Genomic DNA, 19628 nt, shown 5'->3' with positions numbered 1-19628 from the left:
ACTTCCTGGCCACTTTCAGTACCTAGCGTGTCCAGCTTAGACCCGTTCCAGAGCCACCCTCTCCCCGTCACCTGCAGGGAGTGTCTGTGGGGAGCTAGACGGCTGTTTTCCTGGCTCTTTCACGTCATACAAAAGTGCTAGGTCCCAGGTTGCCTCAGGAGACGGCTCATGGACATCTGCTCTGATGGGTCAGCAGGACAGAGGAAGGTGAGCATTCATTATCCTTCACCCACTCTTGGCACCCCCGCCGCTGCTCAGGTAGCTCCTTGAGTGGTTCCAGTTATTTTATCCTCTATGGGGGTAGGCATGCAAGGCCTGTGTTGTTTGTGTGCAGCCCCGCAACCTTGGTGGAGACTTGAAAAAGCCTGTTGCTTTTTATTTATTTATTTTTGTGAGCCCTGGCCAGCTAGACCATGCCTGACCATCTCAGCAGTGTCCCCAGTAACCCACGGGAAGCTTGTACCTTCTCACCGTGCCAAGCAGCAGCAGTGCCTGGAACCTGCCAGGGCTGCCTGTCGGTGGACGTCACCCCCATCCTCAAAGACATCAAGATCTAACCTGCAGTGAGCGCTTCTGTGTCGTTTGTCTGCCGTAGTCTTCCCCCTGTCTCCACGCTCAGCCTGACCTGCACACTAGAGGGGCTTCCATCAGCCTTCAGGTTCTGTTTTCAATGCTGTTTCATTCGAACTGACCCCTGATCCCTGATGTGGCGCCCTGATCTCGGACCCGTTATGTGTTTTATGAAACCCATTCTTTCCCTTCATAATGCTTATCACAGCTGTAATTATACAGTAATTTAAGTTATTACCTGTTTTCCTCCAGGAGACTGTAATTTCCTTAGGGCGGGAATTATGTCTGCCTCCGTCCCCATCTCTGGGCCTGCTGCAGAAGGCTTACTGCACACCACCCTGAAGACATGCGAGGGCAAAGTCATTGCCATCTCTGTATCCCTTGGCTTCCCCCCCCCCCCCCGGGAAAGAGTGGACCATGCCTGGGTGTCTTTAAGATCTTTTTTTAATTCTTAAGAGTAATTGTAACAAAATATTATGCATCAAATACCAGGTGAAGCCGAGTTGCAGGAAGATAAACAAGTGTTCAGGGCAGCGCCTTTTGCTCGTCCTGTTTCCTTTATGCATAGATCAACAAACTCAACAAACACTGTATAATGCCAAGCACCAGGACACAGTCCGTGGATGAGTATATGAAACTTAGAACCTGCTCCAGTGACAACCTTCCCTTTTCCTCTCTCCGTATTTCATCTGCCTCCCTCCAGTGCTTTGCTTCCTCCCATGCCCCCCACCTTCTTTCCCTGAATCTTATGACAAGAGTCAATTTGTTAATTTCCAGTAACTGGAGGAAACCGAAACAATAGCGATTTCATGCTGCAGTCCTATGCGCTAGTCTATCTTTCTCTCGGAAAGACTCTATTTCAGAAGTCCTTTGGGCCACACCCTGGGATGGTCCTCGGCAGTGTGATTGACTCGACTGTCCCTTGCAGGATGCACATCTTCGTGGGTTACGTGCACAGCTGTAATGTCTAGGATACCGCTCCCTAGGACAGCTGGTTGATGGCAGGAAGTCCAGCAGGAAAACGGTTCCGCTGTCACGCTGGTCTTCTGCACACTGTCCCACATGACAAGAGCATCTCCGTGTGGACTGTCCCGTGCTGCTCAGGGTTGGCAGTTCGTCAGGCATTCCAACCCCTGCTCAAGGAAAGGAAGGCAGTGACTTCCCTGCCTTTATCCAGCTCTAACTTCTAGAAACAACACAGAAAACTATTTTTTCCATGCAAATTTTTTATCCTCAGGCAATCAGCCACCTAGAAGAATAATCAAAAAGGCCCCATTCTGGTGGCAGAAAATTACCATTAGGTCTCCAAGCTGGAGCAGTCAGAGGCACATATCAAATGTTGTGTCTCCACTCCAAACAGAACTCATGAGAACTGTAATTACTAGATGAATTCCAAAAGATGCATATCTGTTTATTTGAAAATGTGTACTTGGTAGCCTTAAAATGAGGCAAATACAACATAGCTTGGCCAGAGAATAAAACAGGATAAAAATCTCTCTGATAGTCTAGAACTGGACGTTTGAGTCGTGTACTAAACCTACTAAAGAACGACTTAATTGATTTTGGTGTTGAAAAGGTCTCACTGTGTGATCTAGTCTAGTTTTCAATTGGCAGTGTTCCCGCTCAGGCTCCCAAGTCCTGCCATTGCCAGCATGTGCCACTGGCACTTCAGATAAGTCCAGTGTGGTTGTATCTGAGAGCTCCCTTACACCTCAGCAGATATTGTTGTAGGTTTTCATGTCCCCTGTCAGAAGGCACTTCAGATGTCCTTCTATTATTTACTTTTTTTTTTTTTTTTTTTTGAGACAGGGTTTCTCTGTGTAACAGTCCTGGCTATCCTAGAACTTGCTTTGTAGACCAGGCTGGCCTTGAACTCGCAGAGGAGATCCACCCGCCTCTGCTTCCCAAAGTGCTGGGATTAAAGGTGTGCATTGCCACTACCTGGCTACATATCCTTCTAAAGATGTAGATTAGAGCTGGCCCTAAAGCCTTGATTGGGGTTCACCACAAAAGGAACTATATTAAAGGGTTAGAGCATTAGGAAGGGAACCACTAGCATTGTGGTTCTTACAGAGGACCCGAATTCTTTGGTTCTCAGCCACCACAACAGACCTGATTTTCTCTCTGATCTTCAGATACCAGGCACCCACATATGAGCAAAGGAAACAGCCATGGACACAATAATCTGAGGAAAACTTACCCTATCAATATAATTCTACAGGTGGACGGAAAAAATGGCTGAGAAACGACAAGTCATCGGGCAACTGTCACAGATTATCTTCCCTAGCGCCTGGTTCTCTGTGCTTATTATTCAGGAAGAGACTGTCCCCGGTCTCATCCAATGCTCTTTTTTCTTAGGCCTTTTTATGGAATCCCGGTGCATATGTGTTCCTGGTCCTTACACATACATGCACATGAGTGAGAGAACAGCCACACTCCTGTGCGGAGGACCAGTGGAGAACAGAGGGCACAGAGCGGCTCACCCTGTCTTACACACATACTGTGCAACTCAGGCTTAAACCTGTGCTCTACAGATTTCAGTATCAAGTAATTTTTCTGGATGCCAAGCCTACAGTAGTGTCGCCCAAACTGGCTTCACCGTTAGCATCAGCAAGTCTATCTTAAAAATATGTGTACTCGATGTTTTTTAAATTGTGATGTCGTGAAGCTGTTCATGTGACTTCGAGGCTCAAAAGTTGAACACTTTCTCACTTTCTTTTGTTGCGTTGAGAATTGACTAATATGTTCTGATTTTCTTTCTCTTTTCCTCAACCTCAGCATATCAACAATGACCACATTCATGGCGAAAAGAAGGAGTTTGTGTGTCGTTGGCTTGATTGTTCAAGAGAGCAGAAACCCTTCAAAGCCCAGTACATGTTGGTTGTGCACATGAGAAGACATACGGGCGAGAAGCCTCACAAGTGCACAGTGAGTACACGCTTGGGCATCCTCAGTGTCCCCTCACACAGGCGAGTGTGACCCTTCCCTCTGCAGGTCTTCTGTAGTATCCTCGGGTTCTGCAGGCTGATAACCCCAGGTCCTGCAAGGGTAGTTTGGGCGGTAGTAAGGAGAAACATGGTGCACTGTCTAGGTCAAGTGTCCCGAAGTTGAGCTTTAGACAGGACATCTCTGCATAGTGGCAAGCGGGCATAAGGTGGCTGGCTCCTTGTGCTCATGGCTTCTGTGTCTGCCTTATCCCCCCTCCCAGTTCAGCACACTACAGGACAAAGCACAACATTGATGTGTTTTTCAGTTTAATTCATTGTCTGTGTATGTAGTGGAGCTAATTCTCTCCTTGCACTCTTATGTGGGCTTCGGGTATCAAACTCATGTAGTCAGGTGTGCACAGCATGCACTTTGACCCGTCTTACAGGCCCTAAGTTGAGCATTCTTTTTTTTTTTTTTTTTTTTTTTTTTTTGGTTTTTCGAGACAGGGTTTCTCTGTGGTTTTGGAGCCTGTCCTGGAACTAGCTCTTGTAGACCAGGCTGGTCTCGAACTCACAGAGATCCGCCTGCCTCTGCCTCCCAAGTGCTGGGATTAAAGGCGTGCGCCACCACCGCCCGGCTCTAAGTTGAGCATTCTTTATCAAAAACAAAGCTCAAGATATTAGGTTTGGGATGTAGCTCATGGGAGAACACTTCAGTCCTACTTATAAGGTCTGGATGCTAACATAATGTTCCAAGTAAAAGGCCCCACTTATAACATGTTCAGCCACTTGCAGTCACCACACAGGTGCACTGAAACTATTGTACCGCATTATTATTAGTCTGTGTGCATATGGTGTATATATAAAACATAAATGAGCGCATCGTCTGTCTCTGTGGTGTCTCAAAATGTGGATGTATATATTCTGAAATTTGAGAAAACTCAAGCCGCTTCTCATCCCAAGCCTTCGGGTAAGGCATATCCAGCTGCCCTTGGCTCTGAATTCTCCCTCTTTGCTCAGTCTCAGGAATAGAGTGTAAGCCTCTGGAGTGGGCCGCACTTTCTCTCAGGAGGTGCTCTGAGTACTGCACAGCCCTGGTACTTTACATCTTAAAGGCCCTTTACAAACATGATCAAATTCCATGGCTTTGTATAGACACAAAGCCATATTAATGAACTTTGTGCTGAATCTGAAATCAGTGGGAATTGGAGGAGATCAATGAACAGATAATGAAATTCATTGTCCACATTGAGCTGTCTATTAAAAAAAAATAGGAAAGGAAAAAAAAAAGCCTTCAGGAGTTTTACAGGCACTGACAATGCTTTGTCTTCAAGGCCCCAAGCCACATCTGAATCCCAATAAATGCAGAGTTTAGTGGAGTTTTTGTTCCACGGTTTTGAAAAGCTGCTGACCCTTGAAAGGTCAAGTTTTTATCCACTTGGAGAGGGGGTTAAGCACTAGCTGCAGCTGCTATTGTGTAGAGTGGTCCAGATTTACCTGTTGTCCTCAGTTTGAAGGTTGCACAAAAGCCTACTCGAGACTAGAAAACCTGAAAACGCACTTGAGATCCCACACTGGAGAGAAGCCATACGTCTGTGAGCACGAGGGCTGCAACAAGGCTTTCTCCAATGCTTCAGATCGGGCCAAGCACCAAAACAGAACGCATTCCAATGAGGTAAGCCTCCTCCAAGGCTCCAGGGCTCCAGGCAGAAACAATGAGCCTTCTTGTGGAATCCCCATGGTAAAGGAGGTGTGCACTGTTTTATTCTCTCCGGGCTGTTCTCACTATGAGTGGGCTCTGACCCTGCAAGTGAACGTTTGGGGCCTCAGGCATGGACCCTGTGTGGAGAGTGACACAGATGAAGAGGAAATTTTATAAAAACCCTTGGGGAACTTAGTCTCCTGTTGCTTGGAACTGCCACCTACTGGCCAGACAGTAGTAGCATTTAACTTGTACATCAGCCTGCCTGCTCGGCCTTGGATGCCCAAATCCATACAAAGTTGGGCTCTGACTAAAGAGACTCAGAGGCATCCCACGGGCAGGTGAGAGCTCACTGCTGAAAGCTCACACTCTGTCTTGGAGACAGAGGTATCGTCACGCGCATTGTTCTAAACTTATTTCCGGGGAGCAAACAGCATAAATCAAGTGTATAGACTTTAGATTTCATTCTAGATTCCAGAGGCTTTTGGAAGATAGTCTTAGTGGCCCAGCTGATACGTAAGGCAGGTATTTAAGACACAGGGAGCGAAGCCTCATCGTAGTAGCTGGTTTATGTTGTAATGCTATTATTTTTAGGTAATTAGCCCCAGATTACTGATAAATGTTTAAAATAAAAAAATGGTTCCGGATTTGGCTTTGCGTATGAGTACGGGGCAGTTTCACATCTGCAGGGTTAGACTTGAGCTGGAAACCCAGGCTCTTGCAGTCGCCCATCCTAAACAAGTCCCGATACTCACTTGCATTGACTTATTCTCTTACTTGTGCCTTTATCTTTTTGGTGAGCATAGATTGATAGCGAGTTATGTATCGAGCACTTTTGCCATGCTGGGTATAGCAAGGAATTCAACAGAGTAGACCCAGGGAGTGATTCCCACACATGAGAGTTATTACAACACATCTCTGTCCATGACTTTGTCCTTGCGTCTTCAGGGGCTATGTAGCAGTGACCTCTGGAAGGACTCCCCATTCAGGTCATGTGACTTACATTCTTCCTGAAACTACGTTTATATGTCCATGCTCAAGTCTGACCTCTCCTGAGCAGAACCTTTGCTAGCGACCCTTCATTTTGGCATCTCCTTGTCCCTGTTTTTATTCAACAAAATTTTAACTCTCCATTTTCAAGACCTAACTAAAGTGCTTCCTCATAATGACGGCTCCATTGAGCAGCTGTTTACTTTGGGTCATGCACAGTTACAAGCACCTTATGTACCCATGAGCTGGGAGTTAAGCCCAGGTTTTAACAACTGACCCCTCATCATCTCAACCAAAAGAGGAGTCTTCATTGCATCTTTAGGTATCAACACTTTATACTTAATAATCAACACTTTATATTTAATAATCGCATGGTGTGATTTTTTTTCCTGTCAAGAAAGAAGATTCTGTATATAGCATATAAAACATTACATGAGAGATTATTGTATTTATCAAGGTTACATATCTTTGTGTACAGGGAATCTTGCATATAGTAGGACTCATTTGATGTTTGGTGAGAAAATCTAGCTGAGAAGTGGCTCAGCCCTATAATCGCAGCACCTGGTAGGCTAAGGCAGGAGACTCATGAATTCACGGCTAATGTAAAGAAGAACTTGTCTTTTTATTAAAATAAATAAATAAGTAAGTAAGTAAATAAATTCTGTAGTCAGGAGAAAATGCACTGACACCTCTCCAATGGTACCTGAGTGTGCAAGACAAAATGGTAACAATCACGTCCGAAGTTAAAAACCCAGGACATGAAAAGCAGACCGCTCAGCGAGTCTGGCATTTGTCATGGCCGTCATTGCATTTCATTGCTGTCACCTAATTTCAAGGTTCGACTACACCGTTGTGTTTATGTATTTTATTTTAAAGCATAAACTTCCGGAATCCGTGTTCTTGTTGATTTCCGTAGATAACTAATGTCATGTTCATATGCAGGGGTACATGGTTACAGGTGTGCTGATGGGCGTCATTGCTCTTGAAAATGCTCGTTCTGACGAACTTCTCTGTGACCATTGCACATCAGCCTGTCCTCATTTCCAGGCTAGTCTTGATATTCACATGCATGTGTGTCTAGGAAGAGCTGCTCTTCCAGTATCTCCTGTGCCCCCTCCATGTGCCTCTCTCCCCGTGCCCACATACCGGCCTCATGCACTCTGCTGATGGAACAGCCTGTCCCATCGGTGCCCTGAGCAAGCACAGGGTTGATGTACAAACACCTAAAGGTAATGGCACTGACTGTCAGAGCCATTCTTCTGGCCCTAATGCATGGAATCCTGTACTTTCGTTTCATCATGTATATGCGGCAAATCACACAGCCCCTGAGTAGACATAATTTATAGTTAATGGAATCAGTTATGCCCAACTGAATCTTACATTCGCAGGTGAAGTCTCTCAGGATAATGTTCGAAATCTTCACTTCTCTACATTACAGAATCTCAGCACTCAGTCTGGCCTTGGGCTTTTAGTGGAAAAAGGCATTTTTTAGACATGCATTCTACAAGACAGGGTCTTTAGCCAAGATTAGAGATACATTATTTTAATCATGCTTTTATGATGATTTCTTATATACTAGCTTCCCTTCTGGTACACAGAGAGGGAGGTATATAGGGCCTTCATGGCATTCAGCACGAGACCATGCCCAGGACCCCTACACACATCCGAATCAGACAATGTACAGGCCGCTTCACTAAAATGCTGCAATATTCATAAATAAGCTCTCATTTTAGATTACTTCTAAATGCCCAATACGGCGTAAATGCTGCATAAATAGTTGCTCTGTTGTTTAGGGAGTAGCAACAGGAACAAAAGTATCTGTTCGTGAGCGTTACAAGAGTAAGATTTTCACACTACGGGTGTGACTTTAGCGTTCCGTCTGAAACCGGTTGAGTTCGTGTACATAGAGCCCGTGGGCAGGCAGGGCTAACTTTAGTCATAGCAACGACCCATAATTGTATCACTTTGGAAGTCTGGCATTGGTACAGAACAAAGGAAGAGTTCTGTGGTCTATATGAATATCTGGTTATAAACATCCCGTGTTTGTAACTATGTCAGGAGGCATGATCACCGACTAACATGAAATAGTTACATCACGTGCAGATGTGGAAAGTCAGAAGAGCAGACTGGAAGTCCTGGTTTTCTGTAAACCGTTCCCCAGCCCCGAGAAATGTGTGGAAAGGGTGTGCGAATGGTCTATAATGAGGCTGCATCTTTAGAGACCAGATTCTAAAATTCTGGGCATTTTCAGCTGTGAACACCAAAGAGTTGTGATGCTACCCATAGGAGCACATTTTAGTGAAACAACATGAGAACAGCTCTGGGCATTTGATTTTCTTTCTTATTATTATAATGCCTGTGTACAAATAGTACATTTGCCAAGCAAAAAAAATTATTAGATCTCAGAACCAAGATAAGATAAAAATAAAATTCTTCACACAAACTTGTCTCCTGCAAGATGTATAAAATTGTCCTGATACCATCTTCTTGTAAGCCTCCTGCCATTATCCTCATCAATAGATGGAGAGCCGTGATACTTCCTCCCTGAGCATAAATGCTTCCAACAATGTAAAGGCAATTTATACACTTTTACCGCTTTCGTGGCTCCCTGAAAGAATGCCCTATTAAGTTAGATTCTATGGACACCGAGCACCGTCCAAATAGCCTTTCTAAGTCGTTAGACCTGAAAGGTGTCTGAATGCTCTAGAAGTGGTTTTGAAAGAAGTAGAATGGTAATGAACAACTACTAAGTCATAATCACTTTTATAAACCATCCGTCGACAATTCCATTTTTTTGTGGCATTTGATAGAAACCCTATGTATGCAAAATCCCCGGCTGCACCAAGCGTTACACAGACCCCAGCTCTCTCCGGAAACATGTGAAGACTGTACATGGTCCCGAGGCTCATGTCACCAAGAAGCAACGTGGAGACATGCACCCTCGGCCTCCACCGCCGAGAGATTCTGGCAGCCACTCACAGTCCCGGTCCCCCGGCCGGCCGACTCAGGGAGCCTTTGGTGAGCAGAAGGAGTTGAGCAACACTACCTCAAAGCGGGAAGAATGCCTCCAGGTGAAGACGGTCAAGGCCGAGAAGCCCATGGTATGTCATTCACTTTCCTGTTCTCCCAGAGCTGATCGCTCATTGAGAAAAATCCAACTGAGCGTGTCAGGGGGACAACACAGGCCCTCTTTATTGTATCTGGCCCCTGTGATTTGAGGGTCAGGAGCCCAGTGATTGAGATTGCTCTCTTGAAGCTAATCTGCTTAGACAATAACTTTGCTCAGAAGGAGTTTCTAAGATTCCTACCTGACTTTCAAAACTCCTCTGGTGCTGTCCCACTTGTGGCAGACAGACATGGCTGGCAGTCTCCTCCAAGTGGCCACTCTATAGAAAATCATCCCTTAATAAGCCTTTCTACAAATACGTTTTCTGTCTTCCTTGCCCTAGTGACCCCAGAGTGAATAAGCTGAAGGACATGTTCTTTGGGGGCTTGCTTACAGTTCAGTGGAATACACAGATTGGAAGACAAGTGCAATTCAGATGATGGGGCATAGACACATAAAAACCTTCTAGAGAAGGGGAATTGCCAATGGGCTTTGAGGGCAGAGGCCATGAGGACAGAGTTCAGTGCTCAGACCAGGGGGAACAAAGTGGCTCCTGGAAATGGGAGGGAGAGGAGAGGTGCCAGTTGTGGAACTTGCCAGAGCAAAGGGTTACGAGGCCAAAGGCAAGATTAGTGGGTGACTCATGTGGGATTCCCTTCTGTATGCTGTGAATACCATTGGCTAATAAAGAAACTGTGCAGGGAATAGAGGTGGGGGGGGGAGACTAAACTGAATGCTTGAAGAAAGAAGGAGGAGTTAGGGAGAAGCTATGTAGCCCTGCCTGAGGCAGAGGCTGGGAACTTTAACCCGGTAAGCCATAGCCACATGGCAATACACAGATTACTAAAAATGGGTTAAATTAAGATATAAATATTGGCCAATAAGAAGCTAGAGCTAATGGACCAAACAATGTTTTAAATAATACAGTTTCTGTGTGGTTATTTTGGGTCTGAGCTGCCCCTCCTCACAACAGGTGACAGTGTCAATGGCTCTAGTATTAGGCCTTGCAGTGCAGGTTGGTAAGAGTGGAGATGGTTTCTATGTCACCCCAAACCACAATACCTCCCACTGCTAAGTAATTATTTATAGCAGTTTATCTCAAAATGACTTGACATGTGAACATTTATAAACAAATTATAAGACTCATACTCAAAGAGATAAAGAGTGCACCGCATATTTATAGGTGACAAAATTGAAGTTCCTCAAGGTAAACCATGATAGATGCTGTGTGTGTATACACACATTTAAAAATACCAGGGTGCCTTCGTAGACATTTATTAATGGACATTATGTTACATTTCTAATATTATTTCTTTTGAAACATGTCTTTAATTTGGTTATCATGCTATAAATTAAATTCTTTCTTCTTTTTTCTTATTAATGCAACACCTCTTCTGTCTATTGCTCCCAAATGTCTTGTTCTCACTTCCTAAGGACAGTGGGTAATAAGGTGAGGGAATTTTGGCTTCTCTATTCTTTTTTGTTTTGTTTTGTTTTCATTTTAACATGCAAGTTTTCTTCCCATTTCATTTTTCTTTTGTTCTTACGGCTTTGTGATATCTTTAGTGAACATTACTCAGCTCTTTGCCTTTGAACATAGCATGTGAAAATGGGAAGTCAGATGATGAAACTCATTGTTACTTTTTCCTATTATTTATTATTTTTCATAATAAATCACACTGGGCCAACTAAGCAGTTGTTCCCAAAGTCTGCTTAATTGCTGTCCTGAATCGCATAAATTCAAGTGTGGGACCAGACTTATACTGTTTAATTTGAAGAAGACTTAGATAAATTTGTTAGCAACTTCACCTCCATTCAGTTGTCAGAGTGCATATAAGTAGTGCCCTGGCCTTTTACATGCTCTCTGGAAGTGTGTGAGCATACTCCTATCCACAGACCCATGTACTTATATACTCTGTCTGTACTATCAAAGAATAAGTTACCCAAAGCTGTAAAAATTCTCAGAACCATAAGAAGAGTTGGTGCCTCAAGACTTTTCTGAGGCAAAAATTTACATACTTGTGATAGCTCTACTTGGTTGCCCAGGGTGAAGTTACTGTATCATGTGGCGTTGCTAAGAAAGTATGTATTTGCTCAGATTTATATGCTGTGAAAGCAATAAATAAAGCTAAAGGGATCCCCAGAGAGAGAGAGAGAGAGAGTTACCTGAATGATTACCTTCTTCACAGCATTGTACAACGCACCTGAGAATACCTGAGTGAGTCTTTGACTTGCTGTTAGTGGCTCCAGATTTTATCGGAACCCTTAGAGGGTACTACAGGAGCACAGATGAGCCATTTTGGGGAGTCTAAACTTTGTGATTTTTCACTGGCCACTGAACTTCTCTGAACATTACTTTTCTTGTTCTCACAAAGATGTGACGCAGCCTTACATAGATGGCTGTACAGTGTACCAACTATCCTGTGTGCTATAGCTCTATTCTCATGGTGCTTCCCAGACCCTGAGATGCTCAGGCTTTTCACCTGCTATCCCGGAAGCCCTGGCATGGACTTTCTTTGTATGAGACTAGTCAGTCACATTAAATTTCGAATAGTTACATAATTTCCTTTCATTGTCCACTCGGTTAAGATTTGGAGAATACACTAATAGAGGAATCAGTAAAAATCACCATATAAACGCAGGACCACTGTCCATTGCAGCCTTTCTTCCCTTCTGAGTATGACAGAAGCACAGTGATTGACGATTTACCTACTACAGCTGTCTTGACCCGAGTCCTGCCCGAAGGTCTATAATATCAGGAGAATATGGCAGGGAGGAAAAGATAGAATAATTTGAAAACCCACTCTGTAGAGCCTAGAGGGACCCTTGTTGGAAAGGAGATAATGTGCCCTATGGAGCATCCCCTGTATGTGTGATGAAGCCCCGTTGAAACAATAAATACTAAAGCCTCTGACCTCACCTTTAACTTTATCAGGTCTTTATGCTTAGGTGCTCTCTGAGATTTACATTAATTTCCAGTAACAGCCTTTAATAATTGATTCCATTATCTACGTAAAGAAACTGCTGTGGGGAGTGGTGATGAAATCTGCCCAAAAATACTGTCCCGGAGATAGAGTTGAAAATGAGGAAATATGTCTGCACAGTTGACATTTGGAACAGGATCCCATGACTGATAACCATGATCACATCACATCTAGCATCTTCTACCGTCCATCACCTCCCTTGTGCATCAGCCTGGTGGGCCATTATCATCTTGGCCCAAAGGCTACTTCATCCACCAGCACATCGTTTTTTTTCTTCTCATTTAACCCACTGATAACATGGAGGTCTTGACTTGCATGAGCTGTCATTTTGGCTTCCTTTCCTCTACGCTTCCTGATATCACATTGTTCCTTTTTCCTTGACCCCATAGACATCTCAGCCAAGCCCTGGTGGTCAGTCTTCATGCAGCAGCCAACAGTCCCCCATCAGCAACTATTCCAACAGTGGGCTCGAGCTTCCTCTGACGGATGGAGGTAGTGTAGCCGACCTCAGTGCCATTGATGAAACCCCAATCATGGACTCGACCATTTCCACGGCAACCACAGCCCTTGCTTTGCAAGCCAGGAGAAACCCGGCAGGGACCAAATGGATGGAGCACATCAAACTTGAAAGGCTAAAACAAGTGAATGGAATGTTTCCAAGACTGAACCCTATTCTACCTTCCAAAGCCCCTGCGGTGTCTCCTCTTATAGGAAATGGTAAGTTCCACCTTAAACCACATGTCTGTCCGCATGACATGGTTCTTTTCCTTTATGTGTGGCCAGCACATGCCAAGAGGACCTGGAGCCCTTAGTTTTATATGTGTTACTTTCTTCACAGATCCTAAACTTACGCTAGATCCTATCTGTGTTAATGTTGAACCATTTACATTGCTTTGCTGGATGGTTCATATTTTGGAAATAATAACAGAATAATACTGGAATTAAAAATGTAAAGGATTTTGGGGTTTTTTGTTTGTTTGTTTTGGGGGGGGTTGTTGTTGTTGTTGTTTTTGGTTTTGGTTTTGTTTTGTTTTTCAAGACAGGGTTTCTCTGTGTGGCTTTGGAGCCTGCCCTGGAACTTGCTCTGTAGACCAGGCTGGCCTCGAACTCACATAGATCCTGCCCTGTAACTTGCTTTGTAGACCAGCCTACCTCTGCCTCCCGAGTGGTGGGATTAAAGGTGTGCACCTCCACCACCCCGCTAGACTCAGATTTTGATGGAGAAATTGTAACTGTCCAAATTCCAGCGGGACAAGAAAAAAAAAACTCAGCAATAGGTGCATTTGTGGTTAGTGCCCAACTCAGTTTCCAAAACATAAAACCAAGAGACTTTTATCTGTTTGCCCATTTCAAGGAAATACAAGCTAGTCGAATGCTTGGGGGAAATGTCGCAGCTGATTTAAGACATTCTTAACTTTACGTCTCTTTTCCTCTCTTCCCTCTTTACCTCCTTCCAGGCACACAGTCCAATAACAACTATAGTTCGGGTGGGCCTGGGACCCTTCTCCCGAGCAGAAGTGACCTGTCTGGTGTAGACTTCACGGTGCTGAACACACTCAACAGGAGAGACAGCAACACCAGCACCATCAGCTCTGCCTACCTGAGCAGCCGCAGATCCTCGGGCATCTCCCCCTGCTTTTCCAGCCGCAGGTCCAGTGAGGCATCACAGGCTGAAGGACGACCCCAGAACGTGAGTGTGGCTGACTCTTACGACCCTATCTCCACAGATGCCTCACGGAGGTCCAGCGAGGCCAGCCAGGGTGATGGACTGCCCAGTCTGCTCAGCCTCACGCCTGTGCAGCAGTACCGCCTCAAGGCCAAATACGCTGCTGCCACTGGCGGTCCACCACCTACACCCCTGCCCCACATGGAAAGGCTGAGCCTGAAGACCAGGATGGCCTTGCTTGGGGAAGGCAGGGACTCAGGGGTGACCCTGCCTCCAGTCCATCCTCCTCGGAGGTGCAGTGATGGAGGGGGCCACGCATACAGCCGGCGTCACCTGCTGCCTCACGATGCGCTAGCAAACAGTGTAAGGAGAGCCAGCGACCCTGTCAGGACAGTCTCCGAGAACATGTCACTTCCCAGGGTTCAACGCTTCAGCAGCCTCAACAGCTTCAATCCTCCAAGTTTGCCTCCTTCGGTGGAAAAGCGTGGCTTAGTGCTGCAAAATTATACCCGGCCAGAGAGCAGCCAGCAGCCCCGGTACTTCCAAGCATCTCCTTGTCCTCCCAGTATCACAGAGAATGTTGCCTTGGAGGCCCTGACCATGGATGCTGATGCCAACTTGAATGATGAAGATTTCCTGCCAGATGACGTGGTACAGTATTTAAATTCCCAGAACCAAACAGGGTATGGGCAACAGTTACAGAGTGCCATCTCTGAAGATAGCAAAGTAGCCCATGGGCCAGAGGACTTGGACCTACCAGGGCTGCCAGACAGCCATGTTGGCCAGCAGTACTCAGCTCTGGAGCAGCCCTGCTCTGAGGGCAGCAAAACCGATTTGCCCATCCAGTGGAATGAGGTCAGTTCTGGAAGTTCCGACCTGTCGTCCTCTAAGCTGAAGTGTGGTCAGCGTCCTACCGTACAGCAGGCTCGAGCCTTCGGGTTATACAACAATATGGTGGTCCACCCGCAGAATCCATGGAAGGCTGGGACTGGCCCAGCCGGGGGATATCAGACCCTCGGGGAGAACGACAGTACCTACAATGGCCCAGAGCACTTTGTGATCCACGGCGGAGATGGACCTGGCACCAATGGAAATGCTTTCCACGAACAGCCCTATAAGACCCAGCAGTATGGGAGCCAGCTCAGCAGACAGCCGCTGGCTTCTAGTGCACTAGACGGTGCCTGCGGTGCAGGGATCCAAGGGTCCAAGCTGAAAGGCAACGCCTTGCAAGAGAACGGGGGTCTGCTAGATTTTGGTCTGTCCGCAGCACCAAATGAATTAGCTGGCAACACAGTGAATGGCATACAAACCCAAGATCAGATGGGACCGGGATACATGGCCCACCAGCTACTCAGCGGCAGCATGCAACACCAGGGGACCAGCCGCCCTGGCCAGCAGATCCTAGGGCAGGTCGCTCCTACCTCACATATCAACATCTACCAAGGGACAGAGAGCTGCCTGCCAGGGACTCAGGACAACAGCAACCAGCCATCGAGCATGGCAGTGGTCAGGGGCTACCAGCCCTGTGCCAGCTATGGGGGCAGCAGGCGCCAGGCAATGCCGAGGGGCAGCCTCACCCTGCAACAAGGACAGCTCAGCGATGTGAGCCAGACGAGCAGGGTGAGCAGCATCAAGATGGAGGCACAAGGGCAAGCCCAGCAGCTCTGCTCGAATGTGCAGAATTACTCTGGTCAGTTCTATGACCAAACCGTGGGCTTCAGTCAGCAAGACCGGAAAGCTGCTTCCTTCTCCCTTTCAGATGCCAACTGCCTGCTCCAGGGGACTGGCACTGAAAACTCAGAGTTACTTTCCCCAGGTGCTAACCAAGTGACAAGCACAGTTGACAGCTTTGACAGTCATGACCTAGAAGGTGTGCAGATCGATTTTGATGCCATCATAGACGATGGGGACCATACCAGCCTAATGTCAGGGGCCTTGAGCCCAAGTATCATTCAGAACCTTTCCCACAGCTCCTCCCGTCTCACCACACCACGGGCATCCCTCCCATTCCCGTCCCTGTCCATGGGTACCACCAACATGGCTATCGGGGATATGAGTTCTTTGCTGACCTCCCTAGCAGAAGAAAGCAAGTTCCTTGCAGTTATGCAGTAGGCAAGGAGGACCGCAAGCAGAGGTAAAACAGTAGAACTTGAACGACTTCATTGACTCTGTTTGGACCTTTTTTTTTTCTAAGTTCTATTTGTATTTTAGCAATCTCATCTCACCTGACTGGGATGTGTCTCAAGTATATTCCTTTTATGGAAAAGGACTCTGAAAAAAACCCTAAGGTATTCTAGGGGAGAAACTGTCTTCCATTTCAGTTTTGAGTCAGTATTGTGACATTCAAATCACCCTCTCTCTTTTTTTTAAACCTGTAAGCCTGCCCTCTTTCAAATGAACCCATGTAAATGTGTGATGTGCATGTTCTTCTAGAAGAGAAGTCATCAAATTCAAAGATCTGGCCTGCTTCTCTGCTACCCCAGGAACTAGAAGCGATGTGCCTGTGACCAAGGGGTTGCAGGTTCACTCTTTTCAAGTTTTCCTTTACAATACTCAGTGGCTTGCTTTGTGTGTGTGTGTGTGTGTGTGTGTGTGTGTGTGTTCGTGTGTTCATGCGTGTGCACGCACACGTGAGTGTATGTGTGTGTTTAGCTCCCACACTGAATACAAGAATTGAATGGTGGGTTTGAAGATTGTGGGTGCTCTATAGTTAGTACGAATAGCAGGTTTTTATGTGTTCCCCACCTTGATTCAATTCAGGGCATACCTTTTAACAGCTGCACAAAAATGGAAATTTTGGGGATCTTACAAACGAAATAGTTTGCATTTCATTCAAAGAATTTTCGAGGGTTCAATTCTTCTGTAAGTGTGCATCCCATGCATACATCTATGTGGTCAGTTCTCAGTCGCCTCCTTTGCGTCCCCTTGACCTTTATAATATCCAGCATTATTTAGCACTGCCGGGAGAGAGTGGACAGGCGTGGATGTGCAGACAGCCACTCTTTTAGTTCATTGTAAGAAGTTAGGCCAATTATAGATTGAAACAATTGGGTAGAGTTAGCTTGAGAACTGTTTTGTGGGCTTGCTATAATTGACTATTGGTCCCACCGTTGTCGTCATTATCATAGATAACTGAAGATTGATTATATGTAGCTCTAAGTAGGTATGTAAGCACCCCACGACTGGATGTATCATTACCATTTATTAATTTCACTATCACAAGGGAATGTGTCTATTCTAAGTGCCCTATTTTAAAAGATGTGTAAAACTTAGTTGTAAAAGGCAAAAATTCATATCCGTTGACATTGGGAATAAATTGCTTTAACCATTTTTAGCATTGTAAGCATGAAAGATGATATTTAGTAGTCATGTGGTTCCATTATTCCTTAGCGTGGATGAAGATTTTAAAGATTTACCCAGTGCAGCGACTCCTCACTTGCAGCTGACACATGAAGTCATACTGTGTGTGCACAGAGCACACGGATTATCCAGCATATTACTTTAAAACTATGTAGATAATCATCTACATACAAAAGAAATGTCAGCCCATCAGCCCCAACACTGAATTTTCCCCAAGTAATTCTTGATACAGATGTGTGGCTTTCCTCTTAAATCCTGCATTAAAGTTAGGAGTAGAAAGATGAAAGCCAAGGAAGTGTTAGGGACTAGGAAGAATGTTCCCACCAGCCAATTTTACCCATGCCTGTTTTCTCACTGGAGCACAGATTCCAACAGGGAGGACTTTGTGATAAGCTAACCAGTTTGCTTTCTGTTAAATGTCCCCAGGTCCAGCAGAGCAATCTATACAATCTGCAGGCCTCTCCCAGGAGACTTCTTGTAAATCAAAGGAGACCATGGGCCAGAGGGAACTGCTGGTCTGGGTTCTGGGGTGCAAATGAAGGCCTCTCTGTTTCTCTAGCAGGTCGCTTTTTCCTCCCAGAACCACTAAGGGAGTCCCTGAATTTCTCTGTCTGGTCAGAACTTTCTGGTCTGGGCCTTACCTGGCTTGCCTTATTGATAAATTTGGCCCAATCCCTTTATTACTTTTACTTTCAGAAAAGGAGGCTCGGGATTCTCCTCTTTGCTCAGCAAGGAGAGGGAGCCTGCCTGGTTCCTGTCACACCCTTGCCTCCTCGAGAGGAGCCTAGGCGGAATCCTTGCAAGTGACCTTGAAGTCTCAAGTGTCCTGGTTTCCACATTGACTGCCCTTCCTAGAGGGACAGGCAGCGCATAGGACCAGCACCACTGCCACCTCCCCTTCTGGTTCTGCCTCTTTTATTTCTTCTTTCTTTAATTATTCATTTTCACCCTTATTTTCTAAGCTGTTGCCTTTAGATTTGTAGAACCAGTGTTTCCACTCTATCAGACTTTTCTCAATATGAAAATTTCAGAAGGATACAGGTTTAAAATAGGGGGTGGTGATGGTAGAAAGTATTCTGTCCCAAGATAATCTGTCATGATAGTCCAGTCCAAGAAAGGTCATTTGGTCACTCAAACTATCCTGTGGGACATGAGATCTCTGCAGGCATGGCATTTTCTGTCCCAATCCTGCTCACAGTCTGAAACCTCTTTCCGCTCTTCGGCTGTCGCACGGAGAAGAGACAATGTTGATGATGCTAGTGTCTTCTTTGCTTTTTAGTGAAAGTACAGGCTCATACATGGTACTCTCGTTTAGTGTCTGTGTTAAAGGTTTTTGTTTTTCATGCCTTTTTCTAAAGAATTAAATAACTCACTTCCCCGCTTCTCACATGTTGGCTCGTCCTGAGCCATGGGTTTTGATTCTTACGATGTATGTGCCTTATTTTATGTTCCTCTTGTCAATGAGAAGGACCAGTTGTTGTCGTCCAGTCAGCACTACAAGGCTGCATGTCCAGACAGTGTTACCAAGAAGCGAGCCCAGGATTGTAGCGGTCTGAACTGTCGTGTGACTGATTTCCTGTGTTGTTTGAAGCCGATAGGAGGATGTTCTCCTCTGACAAGTTACCCTTGTATATCCTGCAGATGTGTAAGATAAACTATGTTTCTTTTCTCCACCTTTTTTTAGATTTTTAAAGAAGAAAATGTGTAATCCTTTTTAAAGAACAACACATGTAAATATATTCAAGTACCATAGGTGTAGAGTTGGTATGTGATGGCCTTGGGCCTTCCTCGGAAAAGCCTGTGGCTGCTCAGTGCTCATAGGCCACGGGAATGGCAGCCCAGACACATGAACTCTGCCTTGGCTTTCAGAACCACTTAGTCCTTTTGTAACAAAGAAAAAAAATAAAAATAAATAAATAAAAATGTTTCTTACAGTGTCAATAAAAAAACTTTGTACTGAAATACTTTACTGGATTCTTTTTGTTTTCTTCCTTTTAATCCCTATGAGAATAAAAAGAATATTTTCTCTGGAGAACTTCCCTGCCTATAGTTGAATCCATATTAGACATACAAATTATATTAGAGTTCTCTAGAGTAAAAGATCTTGTAGAATGTGTATGACGTGTGTGTGTGTGTGTGTGTGTGTGTGTGTGTGTGTGTGTGCTTTATTAGAATGGCTTACAGGCTGTGGGCTAGTTAATCCAACAATGGCTCCTATGCACAGAAGGCTAAAGAACCCAGCAGTTGTTCAGTCCATGAGACTAGATGTCTCAGCTGGTCGTTAGTATACTCCAGAACCCCAAGGAAGTAAGCTCTAATGCCA

General features: G+C 45.3%; 1 protein-coding gene across 2 annotated transcripts in view; it reads left to right on the top strand.

Moving 5' to 3' along the window:
* The window catches only part of Gli3 (GLI family zinc finger 3), a 264925-nt gene extending 245658 nt beyond the window's left edge, over window positions 1-19267 (top strand). For both annotated transcript variants that reach the window (XM_050142747.1, XM_050142748.1), the window contains exons 11-15: window positions 3349-3498; window positions 5008-5172; window positions 9000-9290; window positions 12669-12996; window positions 13737-19267. In XM_050142747.1, the coding sequence (XP_049998704.1) occupies window positions 3349-3498; window positions 5008-5172; window positions 9000-9290; window positions 12669-12996; window positions 13737-16057 (3255 nt within the window). In that variant the 3' untranslated portion in view covers window positions 16058-19267. The remainder of the gene's footprint in view (window positions 1-3348; window positions 3499-5007; window positions 5173-8999; window positions 9291-12668; window positions 12997-13736) is intronic.
* The last annotated feature ends 361 nt before the right edge of the window (window positions 19268-19628 follow it).

The sequence above is a fragment of the Alexandromys fortis genome, unplaced genomic scaffold, assembly GCF_014885135.2.
Source record: "Alexandromys fortis isolate MF-2015 unplaced genomic scaffold, M_Fortis_MF-2015_v1.1 scaffold_5, whole genome shotgun sequence".
In the NCBI taxonomy this organism is placed as follows: domain Eukaryota; kingdom Metazoa; phylum Chordata; class Mammalia; order Rodentia; family Cricetidae; genus Alexandromys; species Alexandromys fortis.
This window is presented reverse-complemented; position numbering and strand designations above follow the sequence as displayed.